Raw genomic sequence first — 17,965 nt, 5'->3', positions numbered from 1 at the left:
TTATTGATATTTTTTACTGTAGTTGGCATTAATGATATTTCATGTAATTTCTTCATTATGCTTATGTAGAAAAGCACAGAGGATTTGTTTTATTTTTGCTACAAGGTGATTACCATCTCATTATAAAGTTCTAAGTAAGTTCAGTCCATTTTTTACACTACGTGAAAGAGACTACCTCTGTCAACGATAGATAAAGCGCAAAAAATTCTATTTGACACGTCAGGTTGCCATCAGCTGACAAGAAATGAAGTAAGTGTGCTAGCAAATACAAAACCAAAGCTTTTATTTTTACCTTTTTCCTGGAAACAGTACCTCCAAATAATGAAGTGCAGTTTCTTTTTCCACAGGAAGTAGCTAGATTTTTGGTTCACAGTTAAGCATAGAGAAACGTTTTTACAAACAGTTTTGCTACGTATTGGAACAGAAAGGAGAGACTTTTCGGTCAGGGGAGAGACAGTTCGTAAAATCCTGAAGATTTTTATCTTGCAGAGCGCTAACTGTCTCACCTCTGAAGTTATCTTATTTCTGTTGTATGTTAATGACACTTCAAGCGAAAATAGCTAATGATTCTGAAAGATGACCCGAGTAATATTGTCAGTCCCAGTACAGACTGTACTAAGCGGAAAGGTCAATATTTAGGGACATGACAGGAACGGTCACTCGAAGAAAAAATTCTAGAAAACGAGGGCTTTAAAATGCGTACCTTACGATCTATGAGCACTTGTTCATCTTCGCTTCTGTGAAGCACATATATACTACTGAACAAGCGTTCATAATTCTTAGGGTAGGGATTTTAGAGACCATATTCAGTACATTATTTCCTATTTTGATCCATACTACCGTCTCCGAAAATGTAGAAAACAAAGAGCTTGCAGTAGAAGAGGTTTATTTCACAGTATCGACGATAGAGAAGTGCTCGTAGCTTTTAAGGTACCGATTTTAGAGCCCATGTTAACCAGATTTTTTCTTCGAATGGCCGTTCCTGTCATATCCCTGTGTGTTGAGCATTCCTTCTGGGGCACCAGGTGTATAACACTAGAAGAAGAAAAATTAAATAATGCCTTTAAGCAAGTCCTCATTGCTTTTTGCAAATGAAGTCCCTATCGATTTCTTTAAAGAAAAGCACATAGTCTTTAAAACAGTACTATATTTCGGAAAAATTTCACATTTGCATTGGCGTTATGAACTATGGGAGAATGCGAATCCGCAAAATATCAATGTACAGGTATGCCTAACAGATTTAACTGAATGAAGAACACGTATTACTGGAATGTCTGAGGCACAAGGCATGTAAGGGTGTTATCAAAAAGTAACGGGAAGCGTTGCACTGTACAGTACAGGGAATCAGTATAGAGGCATGGGTATTTGTAGAAAAAATAGCGTTGTTGGTTGGAATACTTGTGCACAGTTTACGAAGTATCTGCAGCAGTATGAGAACCAGTATATCGACAATTCAGACAAATTGTATTTGGTATCAGCACTACAGTATACAACAAGACTCAGCGATTCAGGTGGTAGAGGGTAGAAGTTGGTATAAGGCAGTCGTCTGCGTGTGGTGTTAGTGGGTGATTACTTGCCTTTACTGCATATAGGAAACGCACTAATAGTGACAGTGTGTGTTGTGTACATAAACCACGACTGTGACATGCCAAACGGAAAACGTTCGTCATTTGCAGAAAAACCAAAAATCATTGCTTAAAACTAAATGTAAACTCTAATTGTCAAATCGCAAAGAATTTGAACCATTCAAGTACATTGATTGATAATTTAGTTATTCTGTGCTGAACGGAAAGTACGGGCAAAGTAGAAAATCATCTGACGCATAGAAATGGTTACTTTTGGACAAAACAAGGGATACAACTTGTTCTTCTCGATTTGTTGCTGATTTACAGTTGCCAGTAACTGCCAGACATGTACGACAAATTTTTTAACATGACAAATATCTGCTCTAACAACCAAGCATAAACATTTTGCTGAAAAACATATCTCAAGGAGTTCGGAATGGGATGAAATGATTGTCAGTGATGAAAAGAAGTTTAATTTAGATGGACTGTGTGGATTTCAGTGAGACTGGCATGAATCCAAGAACAGAACAGCAGGTAAGAATGAGTAGAAATTTTTGTCGTGGAAGAGTTATGATTTTGGCAGCCTTCTGCACTAAAGATAAATCACCCATTGTTTGCCTGAACACTAGAATGAACTCTTAACATGTTCATTGAAGTGCTAGATACAGAACTAGGATCTAGGGAACGAAAGCTAAATGTTTCAACAAGAAAATGCATTTGTATATGACTCTGTTTCGACCAAAAGTGGTTTGAAGATAAAGATATACATGTATTTCTCTTGACTGCACGTAGCCCGGATTTGATACACTGGGAAAACCTTTGGCATGTTTATCACAATGGAAGGCAATCTGAGGCTGTATGTGAGCTGCAAAGAGCGATATGAGAAGAGTGGGCGACAGTTTCCCTGCAAGAATTACAAACCGTAACAAAATGCACTGTATGATGACATTGTAATTCTGTCAGAGACAGCAAAGGACTTGGAAGAGCAGTTGATCGGAATGGACAGTGTCTTGAAAGAAGGATATAAGATGAACATCAACACAAGCAAAACGAGGATAATGGAATGTAGTCGAATTAAGTCGGGTGACGCTGAAGGAATTAGATTAGGAAATGGGACACTTGAAGTAGTAAAGGAGTTTTGCTATTTGGGGAGCAAAATAACTGATGATGGTCGAAGTAGAGAGGATATGAAATGCAGACTCTTCTGAAGGTGAGAAATTTGTTAACATCGAGTATAGATTTAAGTATCAGGAAGTCGTTTCTGAAAGTATTTGTATGGAGTGTAGCCATGTATGGAAGTGAAACATGGACGATAAATAATTTGGAAATGAAGAGAATAGAAGCATTCGAAATGTGGTGCTACAGAAGAATGCTGAAGATTAGATGGGTAGATCACATAACTAATGAGGATGTGTTGAATAGAATTGGGGAGAAGAGGAGTTTGTGGCACAACTTGACTAGAAGAAGGGATCGGTTGGTAGGACATGTTCTGAGGCATCAAAGGATCACCAATTTAGTATTGGAGGGCAGCGTAGAGGGTAAAAATCGTAGAGGGAGACCAAGAGATGAATACACTAAGCAGATTCAGGATGATGTAGGCTGCAGTAGATACTGGGAGATGAAGCAGCTTGCACAGGATAGAGTAGCATGGAGAGCTGCATCAAACCAGTCTCAAGACTGAAAGCCACAACAACAACAATAACAAAATCAATGCCAAAAAGAATTTTTGATGTAATTAGGAAACATGGAGATTGGAAAAAGTACTTACTTAACAATGCAGTAACACAGCAGGACAGTCAGTGTGTTTATGGATGGAAATTCATCCGGGAAATGCGAACTTCTTATTTTGTTACTCATGATACGAAAGAATCTATGTAAATATATATTGATTGTATATGTCTTATATCTATCTACTACTTTCATAATAAATTCGATACGTCTTTTTCAGACAGTGTTAACTACTTTTGTTGGAATCCTCCCTTTAAACTGACTTCCACTGCTGTAGCTGCATCGAAGCCTGCAGATGCTGAAGTGAGTATTGCAACCACAATGGGCGTGTTACGACCATAAGGCGCACTAGCTGGTCGTCCTCTGAAGTTATGGCACAGGCGGCTGTGTACCGTGGCAGGTGCCTGATGGAAAATTTAAGGAGGCAGGCTACTCGGCCATCTGTTCGAGCGGTGCGCGCTATAAAAGCCAGCCGTCGAGGACACAGCAGCAGAGTTCGTCGAGCGTCTGGACAACGACATGGCTTGCAAGGTAGGCCAGCGCATCAGTGGCTCTGCAAATCCATCTTCTGTGGTTCGAAAACTTAAGTGCTGTGTGATGCACCAAACCGAGGAAGCAGCGGCGGTACTTCTCACTGTTTACAGTGACTGTTAATTTTTAATCATGCGGTTGGCATCCATTAGCATCAATACGTGTCCGTAACCGTCTAACGTGCTTGGGCCGACTATATTAGTGCGCATACGCCAACACTTAGGTCATTATTCATGGAAACTCAAATGGCATATTAGTGCTTCATTTTCCATCACTAGTGACGCTAGAGTCAAATCAAATATTTTTGAATTTTTAGTCCTCGCATGTTTGGAAGTGAAAGCTAGAGGAAAACAACTTAGATAGTTCTCTGGTGCTCGTACGCTGTTGTATCGAAAAGGAGCCGTATGCGGTGTCACTTTACATTTCACAATTATGTCTATGTCTGTGTCAGTCAGTGTTCAAAATGTATGGTGATTTGCATTTGAAGTTCAAGGAGATTACAGTCTTTATTATATATTTACCTGTAAATCGCAATCTGTCCCACTGCCTCTCTTGGACAGGTCAGAAATAGTCTGTGAATTGTATCAGCTCTTGTATCTTCCACGTTACTGAGCAATGATTTCTTAGAATCTAGACTTCTCTTGCACACAGTAAGTCTACCTTTACACACTAGATGGTTTAAATGGCTCTGCGCCCTATGGGACTTAACTTCTGACGTCATCAGTCCCACAGAACTTCGAACTACTTAAACCTAACTAACCTAAGGACATCACACACATCCTGCCCGAGGCAGGATTCGAACCTGCGACCGTAGAGGTCGCGCGGTTGCAGACTGTAGCGCCTAGAGCCGCTCGGCCACCTAGCTGGCTTACATACTAGATTCCTTACCTATCTCCATATAATTGCTTCTCTACCGCTCTGTTCGTTCATGCTCTCGCCTTAGAATGGTATAAGCTATTTTAAACATCTTTCAACATTTGGGTCTCTGACTGATTTCTTGATATTGCCAGTGATTTGTAACCCACTGTTTCTCTTTTACAATCAAGAAGACAACGACTAAAACTGCATAGTAGAGGACGAAAAACAGTAAAGAATTTTCAAACTTATGTACAATATTGTCATACTAACGACCGTTCGAGACCGCACTATAGGTTCAGTTAAAAAACTACCTCTGATGCGCACAAGGATAGGACGTCGCTTAGTGTGCCCGTTAATATTGAACCGTCCAACCAGCGTACGGGTAGAAATACTGATCCTACACTTGAAGGATCGAATCTACAACTTACCTTACTTTGCTATAGCGCAGCAGTGTCGCTGGTGGAGATGCCCCATGGTTCTAGCAGGTCAAATAGACTCTTGGAGATCGTTTGGCGGGAAGGAGTGACTCAGTCGAGCTAGAACATACTTGCAGGGCGGATCTCAAATGCCCGCGCTTTCCGTGATCTCGTAGAAAAGTTTCGGGATTTCGTAGAAAAGTTAAGTATCTGAAGGAAAGGTTATACTCAATCGCATCAGAGCCATCACGCGAGTAGGACACTTATGTGTGTGAGAAATTTGGGAATTTTGAAGCTCAGGATTAATTTCGTGTCGGGCAATCGTACAGTAATGAAGCAGCGATAGTAAACTCATATAAGCTGGTGATAGATGTGGCTGTAATTGTAGTGTGAGTGCGATCAGAACAAGTAGGGACTTGATACTTGAATTTAAATTGGAACTGTGTCATACAAAAGTGTTAGCGTATTACAACCTCTTTATTACTACGACAATTTGGAAGCGAATGAATCATAGAAGAATGTGGAAGAATATATAGGGCATGTGCTGTAGGCTCTCTGTCAGAACTTCAGTTACCGGCGCATGTTAGGAGTACGTTCGCCCTCAAAAACTGGCTACTTATGATTGCCCGATGCCTAACTTTGTAACCAGCCTCACTATAGTAAGGAATGACCAAACATAAATCGATAAATAGTATGTGGGCGTATTACAGCTGTTATAATACACCCCTACCTTAACAGTACATGTAGAGTCATTACTTCGACTGAGGGAGAACTATGCGACATGAAACAGTATTCTTAATGGGTGGACACTGGGTGCATCCTACTGTTGATGGATGTGGGAAAACTCTCTGGAGCTGGCACATATTTTCAACAATGGTATATCTCCATGTCTCAACCATAAACATAGATATCGTATCATAACAACCATAGCCAACTACTTTCTTCATTGGTTGACCTATGTGAAGCATGACAGGGCCACTTGCTGATAAGTTGTTTTTTCACAATTTCTGACCATATGGGAAGGCCTGTTGCTTTTACAACTACACTTGTCGCCCTTGTGATGGGCTTCACTTTTCACCCTTTCACGCAAACGATCGTCACACTTGCCAAAAACAATAGTTTTAGACTTTAATTACGATTTGAAAGAAAATTTGAAGATCTTACTTTCAGTAAAATGCAATGGATGTATGATATCACTTAGAATAAACAGCAATGTTCTCTACAAGCGGATTAAGTAGCATACACCAACTGCCAAATTACTGTGCAGGTGATCATCTTCGCGGCGGTGGTGGCTGTGGCCCGCGCCATCTACCTGGACGCTCCCGCGGTGTACGCCCCGTACGCCGCCCGCGCTTACACCGCTCCCGCTTACGCCGCCGCCCCCGCCGTCGTCGCCGCCCCCGCCGTCCGCGCTGCCCCTGTGGCCGTCGCCGCCCCCGCCGTGAGAACCGCCGCAGTGCCGGTAGCTGCCGCCGCCCCCGCAGCCGTGGCCGCCGCCGAGTACGACCCGCACCCGCAGTACAGCTACGGCTACAGCGTGTCCGACGCGCTCACCGGCGACTCCAAGACCCACCAGGAGAGCCGCGACGGAGACGTCGTCCAGGGCAGCTACAGCCTGGTCGAGCCTGACGGCTCCGTGCGCACCGTCGACTACACCGCAGACCCCGTCAACGGCTTCAACGCCGTCGTGCACAAGGAGGGCGGAGTCCACCCGCCAGTCGCCGCCCCCGCGCCCGCTCCCGTCGCCGTGGTCGCCCCCACCGTAGCAAGGGCTGCCATTGCCGCCCCCGCCGTGGCAACCGCCCCTGTGGTTAGGACCGCCGTCGCCGCCCCCGCCATCGCAGCAGCCCCCATCGCCAGGCCAGCCATCGCAGTCCCCGCCTACGCCACCTACGCCGCCGCCCCCTTCGCCAGGGCTGCATACGCTGCTCCTATCTACCCCTATGCTAGAACTTACCTCCGCTAAATCATTTTATGGCTATCAATCACATATTGTAGCTGCTTCTGTGGAAATCTGCTGGCCATATCTGTATTTATGTCGTGTAAATAAAGGCGTTGACTCATATTTTACTTGTGTACAGCATTGGTAATTGTCCTCAGTCCTATTCACAAACTCCTTTACCAGTGACCAGCTTACGTCTGTTTTATATTCATTTTAGTAACCAGAATATATATTATACCACACAATGCGAAGTGGTTTCAGGTTTAAAACGTCAATATCCTTTGTCAAATGTGAAACCACTCTCCTTCTGGAAGGTCAGCGATCTGTTTGTGTAAACGATGTGGCAACGGTGGAGACGGGAAACAGAGGTTCAGTTTTCTCTCACCACTTCTTCAGTACCATGCTATGGCAGCCGAATATAATGGTTGTGTTACCTACCATAAAACGTTTATAATTTGAATCTCGTCTTTTACAGTAGGTACTTTGGTCAATATTTTATAATCCAACTATGCTTGGTACCTAATCCGAAATAGAACTATCTCTTACTGTCAGTATTTATATTGTATGTTACCGGGGACCTAGGAGCGACCGAGAGGCTGCGTACGCGCCGCAGCCGCAGTGGTCCACAACCCCACGACGACTACCGCAGTCCACTTCACCCCTCCGCCACCCCACACCGAACCCATGGTTATTGTGCGGTTCGGTCCCCGGTGCCCCCCCCAGAGAACGTCTCACACCAGACGAGTGTAACCCCTATGTTTGCGTGGTAGGGTAATGGTGGTGTACGTGTACGTGGAGAACTTGTTTGCGCAGCAATCGCCGACATAGTGTAGCTGAGGCGGAATAAGGGGAACCCGCATTCGTCGAGGCAAATGGAAAACCGCCTAAAAACCATCCACAGACTGGCCGGTTCACCGGACCTCGACACAAACCCGCCGGGCGGATTCGTGCCGGGGTCAAGGCGCTCCTTCCCAGTCCGGAAAGCCGTGCGTTAGACCGCACGGTCAACCGGGCGAGCACTATCAGTATTTACTCATAACAAGTAAAGATATTGCACAATAAAAAAATCCGATGCAGTTACAGCCACAGCAGCAGCATATATTTTACAATTTACAAATGGAATGAACCGTCATTTCCACTGGCGAGAATACACGACACTGAATGTTCTATCATATGAGTGTCAATATGGAAAGTGTCTCGAAAAAGTAATGAGACTGTGAAACGTTCTGTTCATTTTTCCTCGGAGCTTCTGTGGCGTCACGCGAATACCTATACGCAACGGCATCTAGAATCTACACACTCATACCTACACTGCTCTGCAAGATTTAAGTATTTATTAGATAAAGTACCATAACATATCAACTATTCGTTAAAAATGACTAAAAGCGCGAGAGAATGTTGCCAGAGGTCTCCCAGTCGTGCACAGAAAGCTGGACGTCACGTGGCATGACGTTATGGTTACTATAGCGCCAAATGGCGCAACGCGAGGCAGATGAAGAAGTCGGAAAAGACAGCATGTGTCAATCAGTGAGAAGTTTCGACGCACTGCGGTGGTGTTCTCCGTTACAACATGGTCCGGAGACAACATTTGGATGACTTCGCAAGGGGAAACATCAGCGGGTAACTGGAAAAAGGACGAAGGTTAGCGTAGGACTTTGGTATTGCTCACAGCATTTTTCCACATCTATGGCAGGCGTTAAGAACCACAGGCACTGTTGCCCGAGATGTGATCGACCACAATAAACTACACTGGCATATGACCACAACATTGTGCAACAGACAAGACGGGATCTACGTCAAACAGAGGGTGCAATTGGAACCACATTTAACAAGATTGCAAGACACGCAATCCCACGCTCCAAAGTGACAAGCAGCGGGTATGGTCTCTTTGCCTGGTGACCAGTGCATTGTGTTCCGTGGACGCCCATGCGGCACCGTTTGCAAATGGTGCCAACATCATAGGCTCTGAACCAATGAGGAGTAGAGTCGTGTCTTCTTCTCGGATGAGAGCAGATTGTCTGAGTTGTGATTCTCGAAGTACCCTCGTATGGCGAGAGGTGGGAACACATAAGGTATCCAGATTCATTTTCGAACATGATCGCTTTGACGTTCTAGGTGAAACAGTGTGGAGATACATAATGTTGCAGAGACGTACTGATCTCCAAATCTATTAACAAGGAACATTCATCGGTCAACGCTGTTATAATACTGTACTGCTTTCCCACAAGTGTCTTCTGAGTGGTACATTTGGCCCTGACTTCATGTTATGGGCGACAATGCGCGACGATATCGAATTGTGCAGGTGAAGAAGCTCTTAGAACGAGAGGATATTTGGCGAATGGACAGGCCTGATCGTTCCCTGGACTTAAATCCCACCGAGAAGTTGGGGAGCCGTATTGCAGAACGTCCACATGCACTACGAACCATCCAGCAGTTGTCAACCGCACTGGTGACATAACACAACACCCCACAATAAGAACTCCTTATCAGCCTTGTGTCCGACAAGGGAGCAAATTGCAGAACATGCACTGCCATCCGTGATGATCATGCACCTTATTAAGAACCATGTATCAGGGGGCCACCATGAGAACCATGTCTCTGGGAGCCATCATAAACCGTGATGACCAGTGTAGTTACCGTCTTTGAATAAAAGTGGCATTTCTGTTTGTCTCACTGCGTATTTCTTTTGGCTACATTCCGTGCTATACTGCAGCAGTTCTTTCTGTGTATGGCACAAGTTTCATTGAGATGTGTCACACTTCATTTGAGACATCATGTGAAAGTTACTTCCGTCCTTAAGTTTTGACCCCCTATGTACGAGTATGTGCAGCGCGCAGGACAAGTTATGCCATGTACTACTCCACTGATTTAAGCGGAAAAAATTATCGGTGGACTTGCATTTATTCTCTGTACTACTATACCATTATAGCCAATTTAAATAAGGGTCGCCAAACTCGTTTTGACGCACGAGAAGGGTGACACTTCTCAATACTCCAACGTCAATAGTTGAAGCCCTAGAGCTGTCTAACAGCTCTAAGGAAGATTCCGAAATCCGACCACTGGAATGGAATGCTGTATGTATATCGCTATCAGGTCATAAACCTACTCCAGTTGAGTCGTAGCAACTTCTGCTCGCTAATTCCACAAAAAAGTCCGTAAAATACAACTTAAAGGCAATTGGGAAAAATCTGTAGTGGCACCACAGTATAAGATAGGAAAGTTAGATTTGGTGCAACGTTTCTGAGCACACAAGTTACAGCCAGGTGCGGGCCTGTTGACAGTAAGTTACACTGACCAGCGATTGCGAAGCAGAATGGAGGCCACAGGGCCGTCAAACCACTGAAAAGAGTAAACACAGCAGTTTGCATGTCGCAAGTTACAGGCAGAAGGGGCCCACTGGTGCAACACAGGTTTTGTAAGTACGTGACTCGAAGTGGTGCGTTAGCAAAACAGAGGTGCACAGCTGCGTGTAAATAGGTGCTGGTTTTCTAACAAGGCATTCAAGCGTGGCAGCTCTCCTGGATGGCGGGGCGTGTCTCACCACCGGCTACACGCTGCAGCAGATGGGGCGCCAGCATTCCAGTCCCTGGTGGGTCGCTGGTTCAGCCCTCTGAGGCTGACGCAGGGTCCGTAGCCAGCCAGCGACAGGCCACTCCACTGCTCGCTACTGCGGGCAGACTTGTTGGCTCCCAACCTGCACTGGAGACATCCAGGGCGAGGGCCGCAGATTCGGACCCTGGATCATAGGCACTTGTTGTCGCCCGTGATCTGAACCATGACGGCAAAGAAGCGTGCAGTGAACCAGTTGCGGCTCCCAGCGAGCGGCGCTGAGGCAGCAGGGGCGAAGACCGCTGAGTCGACTGTTGGCACATCCTGACGTCGAGGATGTACAAGGCGACACACAGCAGTGTGTGCATGGGTCGCTGAGGCAGTCATTCCATGCCAAGCCGTTTTGGAGTCAGCAAAGTTGTGTCCTCAGCATTGCGGGTCCCGGTAACACAGACAGAGCGGAAAGTGGCACTGTAGTTGGAAACAATAAATCACTTGGAAACCTCTGACAAATTTTAATATGGAGCCTTCTACCTCTTCCCACTACATTTGGTGCTGCTGTTACATTCGGTGGCAGAAGTTGCCACTACAAATCACACAAAAACAGCGTGCTCAAATTGCTATGGAAACGAATATGGTTTCTTCAACTAAAGTGCATCTTGCTCACTGAACAGCTCGGTCCAGCTAGTTGTTTGTCTTCTCAACATAGTTCAAGGACTCCGTCTACTGAGCATGAACTCATTCCCTAAACAGCAGCACTTACCTATAAAAAACTGATACGACTCATCCACAAATTCACGCCTGCGTGCGCGAACGCATTCTCGGATTTTCACAGGTTTTGAAACTGCAAGAAATAGCTTGATTGATCATGAAGAATCAGCACTTCCTCAGTTCAGAAGTACAACAGCAAAACACCAGCATCTCCCCGCAGGTTTCACGTCTTATACTCGCACATTAGACGAGGGCTGCCAGTCGTTTCCCCGATTTCGCAACCTACAGTCTGCTTCACAAAACTGCTGTGATCTTCAGGGGTTTCAGTTGTGGACCAACGTTAGTGAATTCCTACTCCCGCTGATAGATCGTCGCTATAATGTTCTAATTCCTGCCAAGACCTTCAGAAGTTATTTCCACCAGGTGCTGGAAAACTTCGGTCGTCAAGAAAAATTACTCGCTCTTGAAATCAGCCTAGCATTCCCACACTCTACACTTTTCGATCAGGGAAAGACCAGCACATCATCCCCAACCTGAAGAAAGCCTCCTTTCCCTGGATACCGATAACCACCTCCACTGTAGCCGTTAACGAATACTACGAACAGAGGCTGGAAATGATTTGCTACAATTGTGCAACCGTCACCGTCGTTATCACGCTGTTTTTACGGACAGTTAGATTTAGTTTTCCCCCTGACTCAGTATAAGTTAAAAGGATACTGTTCTATTTGCCATATCAATTTTCAGGTAGTTTGGCCATAAATGTGAATGAAATTGCGAATCTAATAAATGTACCTAACATCTGTCATATCGATATAACCAAATTCTTTGTAAGTCTGTTCTTGGGGTCATAGATCTTGGTCAGGGAGGTTAGTTTTACTTTGTCGGAGTAGCAGTTAGTGTGCGCCAGACAGTCTTGCTATGTACTTGCTTTGAGAAGGATGGAAGCTGACCTGCTGTGTAGTGGAGGCGGCATTATTTGAAAAGTATTTTGCATTAATTTACTCTGAGGAAAAATTTTGTGGAAATGAGATGATATGAACGCAAGAACGTCAGAAGGGAAGTTTTCTAAGATAATCCAGCTTTTTTTTATATATTCGTAATTGTGTAGTTTCTTGTTGTTAGAGCATTGCGTATGGTTAAAGTTTACTGTAAAAAGTTTTATAGTGAAGCATATGGATTTGTCTTATAATTGAAATACGTGTCAAGGAAAGTAATTTTATACAGGAAAACAATTAAGATAGATTTTTGCTAACGGTTCTAGTTGTGAGAACTTCATGAAAGGGTGAATTGTTGTTAAGGGAGCATAGTTATACTTGGAGTCTTTGTTCTCATTTATCAGTCGTTAAGTTTATTTCCTCGTTCTTCAGTCTTTACCTTTATCAGTGTGTTTGTATACTAGCACTGTACATCGAAAGTTGTGTGCTGTAGAAGCATTTTTTGAAAATTGATAAGATACCACTTGCATTGCACATCACAAGTACGGTAAATATAATTTTATTTTTGACAGTTTCATTATTATCTTAATAGTAACAGCTTGCAGAACAGACGATTTTTCGAGCGTTCCTTGCGCAAACGTAGGACAACAAATTTAATTGCCAATATTCACGTCCACCGTAAGGTGCAGTGATTGTCGGAATGTATTTGTGAAACTATCAGTTCAGAGACTTTATATAAGTAAAAGATTTCAGAAAAGTGCTGTCTTGTAAGTTTTCATGCAGTTTATCATAAAATCAAACAATATAGAAAATTTTCTGGAGAAGAGTTAAAGTTTGCTTGTGGAGGAATATATTTTTGTGTATTTTCTGCAATTCTGAATACTGGCTTGTAACAAGTATTTTGTAGAGTGTAGTGCAACTGAGAGACTTTCATTTTTAGGCATTTGAGGTGTTATATCGTACTTAGAATAAGTGATTTTTGCCATTGATCTTTGCCATTGGTAATGATATACACCATTTAAAGTAATCTTGTCTATTGAATCTTGAAGTGTTATGTGGTCAGGGAGACGGTGATGTTTTATGGCAGGTACTACTTCGCTTTCTTTACTGTAGTGTAGGTATTTCTTTGATATTCTCATAAGCTTGGATTTGCATCTGTTCAGTGAATTCTGTCAGTGGTATTTTTCTGTTTTCATTAACATTCATAGGAAGTGATTGTAGTTAGTATAAGTATGGTAGTGATCTTGGTTATTCATAATGCTGCAATATGTGGTATATGTGGTTACAGCATTCTTGCCAGACAGATACATGGATGTAACTAGAAAACTGGATACAAATCTTTCATTTATGCGATGTGCTTTAAGATCGGGATGGATACGTAACATGGACAATTGCTACCAGAATTACGATTAACTATTTATTTGTTTAAGCAACTGATTGAAATGAGACCATAACTTTACTGAGAAGCGTTACACATTAGGGGATAACCATTTCTACTGACTGTATATCACATAAGCATTTTGGATAAGGCACATGCAGATGGAATTATATGTTTTTCTGGACAAATCATTATGGTATTAAGATGTACATAACTAGTTATCTATTTCCTTTGTAAGTTCAGTTCATGTATTCTGGGTGCACATGGGGGACAATCTTGATTAATATGCACACTCAGTACTTAATGGACAGAGTATGCTGGATGGCTTCATGCAATTAACTATGGCACTATGTTGAGTATCACAAGATTTCACAGCTTATGAAAGATGGATCAATGGAATTTTGCTCATTATGGCAATTCTACTGCAATGATTATTGCTCTTCAAATTCTGAACTGTCAGTGGAGGTTGTGACAAGACACTTAATTTTCCCTGGGTCTTCCAGATAAGACCTTCAAATTCTGGGTTGTCAAAGGAGGCTGTAACAAGACCTTTCATCCTCCCTGAGCCTGCCTGGATAACATTACAAGAGATGCAGCATGCAACAAACAATTCCCATCTCCAGACATAGCGAGTTGCTGCAGACTCTGACATGCTCTGAGCTCAACCCACCAATTAAGTCCACCAGCAGATTCCAAAGCCAGTAGGCTTGATGTTTCAATCAGATCCTTCTCCAAAAATGTACAGGAGTCTTCAGGATACACTGTCAAATCTAGCAATGTGAAGGTGCAAACAGACATCTCAATGAAAAACTGATAAACATTGCAAGCTGCAATATCTCGAAACTCATGAGCAATATCTGAGTGAGCAGGTGAGACTAACTTTTTCTATCGCTCTTGAGTTTCCTATTTCAAGTTTCTTTAAGTCGGCTAAATCAATGGCTGAAGTTATGTAGAGTGTGCTTGGATGTTGCCATCTTCTTTTTTCCAAGTAGTTTTAACATTACCCCTATTTTCCAAAATTTCTCAATAGCATTTTTCGAATTCCAGCCACTGCTTGCAAGCAGGTTATTGATATTTCTGTAACATTGCTTCTGTTTGACATAAATTTGTTATGACTCCATTCCCCCATGGGAGTCTGACGTTGCTGCCATATTCCTTGGGTTTCTGCACTTGTGTCCAATCAAACGTATTGTCAAATTTGTTCCATACCTAAATCAATATAACTTTAATACCTTCGTTAAATGGTAAGTCGGGGATATGTCCTGGGCCCTTAACCCAGAAGTCTGTGGATCCAAAACACTCTCTGCTACCAACTGAGGTCCCACAAGCCAGGTTAAGAGGAATGCTTGGAAGATCTAGGCCCCAGGTTATGACATTATTTATTATTTTCCAAGTGATTCATATTTATTAAACAATTTTTAACAAAATTGCAATAGTACAACAGAATGAAATAATCTTTTAGAAATCAGCAGTTCTTAAAACAATAAGTGGAATGTTTTGAATTCAAAGGAGCACAACGGCGTAACTTATTTAACATCCATACCACAGGTACACTAGTCTCACACAATGTTTTAAATTGCATACTTAAGATTCAACACGGTCTTTTAAGAGACCTGAAAAATTTAAAGCTAAATTTTTGAGGAGTCAATCTAACAATGACTAACACAAATTTAGTGACAGCTAAAATGTTTAAACAAATTTAAATGTCCCAAGTTAACAGAATGGTTTTTAAATTAGAGACCAAATTTTGAAGGTCAATTGTAACGACGACTATCAAAAATTTAGTAATGGGTGAATTGTTTAAACAAGTTTAAATATCAAAGCCAAAAGAATTTTTTAAATTACAAGCCAAAATTTTTCATGATCCTTTCAGAGAGCTGACAAATATACGCAGTACAAGGGCCATAAAATCATCCAGGTGACTACGGAAAACTTGATACAGAAAGGGCATTTTACCAAAAGGGATCCAAGCTAAAAGACAAAAAGTTGCAAATTCTGAAAAGATCTAGGCCGACGCGAACCAGTGAGGATAAAGCTTAACTTAAGCACAGTCACTGTGCTATAGAGCTTCTTCAAACAAGCTAACAGCGCAGTGAATCACAAATGCTGGTCAGAAATATCGTACTGCCAGTGTGCTCACCCTTCTCAGGTTGGGATAATTGAATGCATGGACTGTAGAAACATTAGCTGACCTATAAGGCAACAGCACGGCGTACCTAAAATAACTTTCATGCGAGAAGAAGCTGCCTAGGAACACCAGAAGGTCAATTGGCACGATAACACAATGGCAACAAATACACTCCTGGAAATTGAAATAAGAACACCGTGAATTCACTGTCCCAGGAAGGGGAAACTTTATTGACACATTCCTGGGGTCAGATACATCACATGATCACACTGACAGAACCACAGGCACATAGACACAGGCAACAGAGCATGCACAATGTCGGCACTAGTACAGTGTATATCCACCTTTCGCAGCAATGCAGGCTGCTATTCTCCCATGGAGACGATCGTAGAGATGCTGGATGTAGTCCTGTGGAACGGCTTGCCATGCCATTTCCACCTGGCGCCTCAGTTGGACCAGCGTTCGTGCTGGACGTGCAGACCGCGTGAGACGACGCTTCATCCAGTCCCAAACATGCTCAATGGGGGACAGATCCGGAGATCTTGCTGGCCAGGGTAGTTGACTTACACCTTCTAGAGCACGTTGGGTGGCACGGGATACATGCGGACGTGCATTGTCCTGTTGGAACAGCAAGTTCCCTTGCCGGTCTAGGAATGGTAGAACGATGGGTTCGATGACGGTTTGGATGTACCGTGCACTATTCAGTGTCCCCTCGACGATCACCAGTGGTGTACGGCCAGTGTAGGAGATCGCTCCCCACACCATGATGCCGGGTGTTGGCCCTGTGTGCCTCGGTCGTATGCAGTCCTGATTGTGGCGCTCACCTGCACGGCGCCAAACACGTATACGACCATCATTGGCACCAAGGCAGAAGCGACTCTCATCGCTGAAGACGACACTTCTCCATTCGTCCCTCCATTCACGCCTGTCGCGACGCCACTGGAGGCGGGCTGCACGATGTTGGGGCGTGAGCGGAAGACGGCCTAACGGTGTGCGGGACCGTAGCCCAGCTTCATGGAGACGGTTGCGAATGGTCCTCGCCGATACCCCAGGAGCAACAGTGTCCCTAATTTGCTGGGAAGTGGCGGTGCGGTCCCCGTACGGCACTGCGTAGGATCCTACGGTCTTGGCGTGCATCCGTGCGTCTCTGCGGTCCGGTCCCAGGTCGACGGGCACGTGCACCTTCCGCCGACCACTGGCGACAACATCGATGTACTGTGGAGACCTCACGCCCCACGTGTTGAGCAATTCGGCGGTACGTCCACCCGGCCTCCCGCATGCCCACTATACGCCCTCGCTCAAAGTCCGTCAACTGCACATACGGTTCACGTCCACGCTGTCGCGGCATGCCACCAGTGTTAAAGACTGCGATGGAGCTCCGTATGCCACGGCAAACTGGCTGACACTGACGGCGGCGGTGCACAAATGCTGCGCAGCTAGCGCCATTCGACGGCCAACACCGCGGTTCCTGGTGTGTCCGCTGTGCCGTGCGTGTGATCATTGCTTGTACAGCCCTCTCGCAGTGTCCGGAGCAAGTATGGTGGGTCTGACACACCGGTGTCAGTGTGTTCTTTTTTCCATTTCCAGGAGTGTAGTTGCCTGAACAGGCAATCCAGAATAAGGTGCAACAACAGCTGGTAAACTACGATTCGCTGACTGAACTAAGAATTTAAAGAATAGTAGAATTTAAACACTGGCGAAAACCAGAAATAAGTGTATTAATATAATCAAGCTACAAACACAGTTTAAGTAGATTTTAAATAACAATTTTGAACTTCCCTTCCGATTTGAAATTCTGGTTCTACTAATAATGTAATGATCAGATACCAGTGTAAGATGGCACACCGAACCAGTGAGGCTCCAAGAATCTGGTAAGGAGTCTAGCCTTACAACACCGAGATTGCCAACACATAAAATTTCACAGCTCTCCAACAGCGTGCCCGGTGTACTAATAGACCCGGCCAGATTAGAATCTAAAACATAATTAAAAGAACATATTAATCATAAAAGTTCATGACATCACGAGTAGCACCTGTGACTGCCGTCACACTCCCGCCGCCTGAACAGACGCTGACAATGCTAGGTATCATTTGAAAAGGAGAAGTACTATTAAAACCAAACAATGAAAATTTATCACCACAATCGTCATACCTGGAGTTACAGCTATGTTACTTTTCTAGGAAAGCAGCACATGGCGCTCAGCGAACACAGAGGTGGTCAGGCT

General features: G+C 43.9%; 1 protein-coding gene across 1 annotated transcript; it reads left to right on the top strand.

Moving 5' to 3' along the window:
* Positions 1–3,787: 3,787 nt before the first annotated feature.
* LOC124595684 (cuticle protein 19.8-like) lies at positions 3,788–7,163 on the top strand. The gene is made up of 2 exons (XM_047134542.1): positions 3,788–3,824; positions 6,366–7,163. Exons 1-2 carry the CDS (start codon positions 3,813–3,815, stop codon positions 7,062–7,064), a joined length of 711 nt encoding a protein of 236 aa, XP_046990498.1. The 5' UTR covers positions 3,788–3,812; the 3' UTR covers positions 7,065–7,163.
* The last annotated feature ends 10,802 nt before the right edge of the window (positions 7,164–17,965 follow it).

The sequence above is a fragment of the Schistocerca americana genome, chromosome 2 (assembly GCF_021461395.2).
Source record: "Schistocerca americana isolate TAMUIC-IGC-003095 chromosome 2, iqSchAmer2.1, whole genome shotgun sequence".
NCBI classification, from domain to species: Eukaryota; Metazoa; Arthropoda; class Insecta; order Orthoptera; family Acrididae; genus Schistocerca; species Schistocerca americana.
This window is presented reverse-complemented; position numbering and strand designations above follow the sequence as displayed.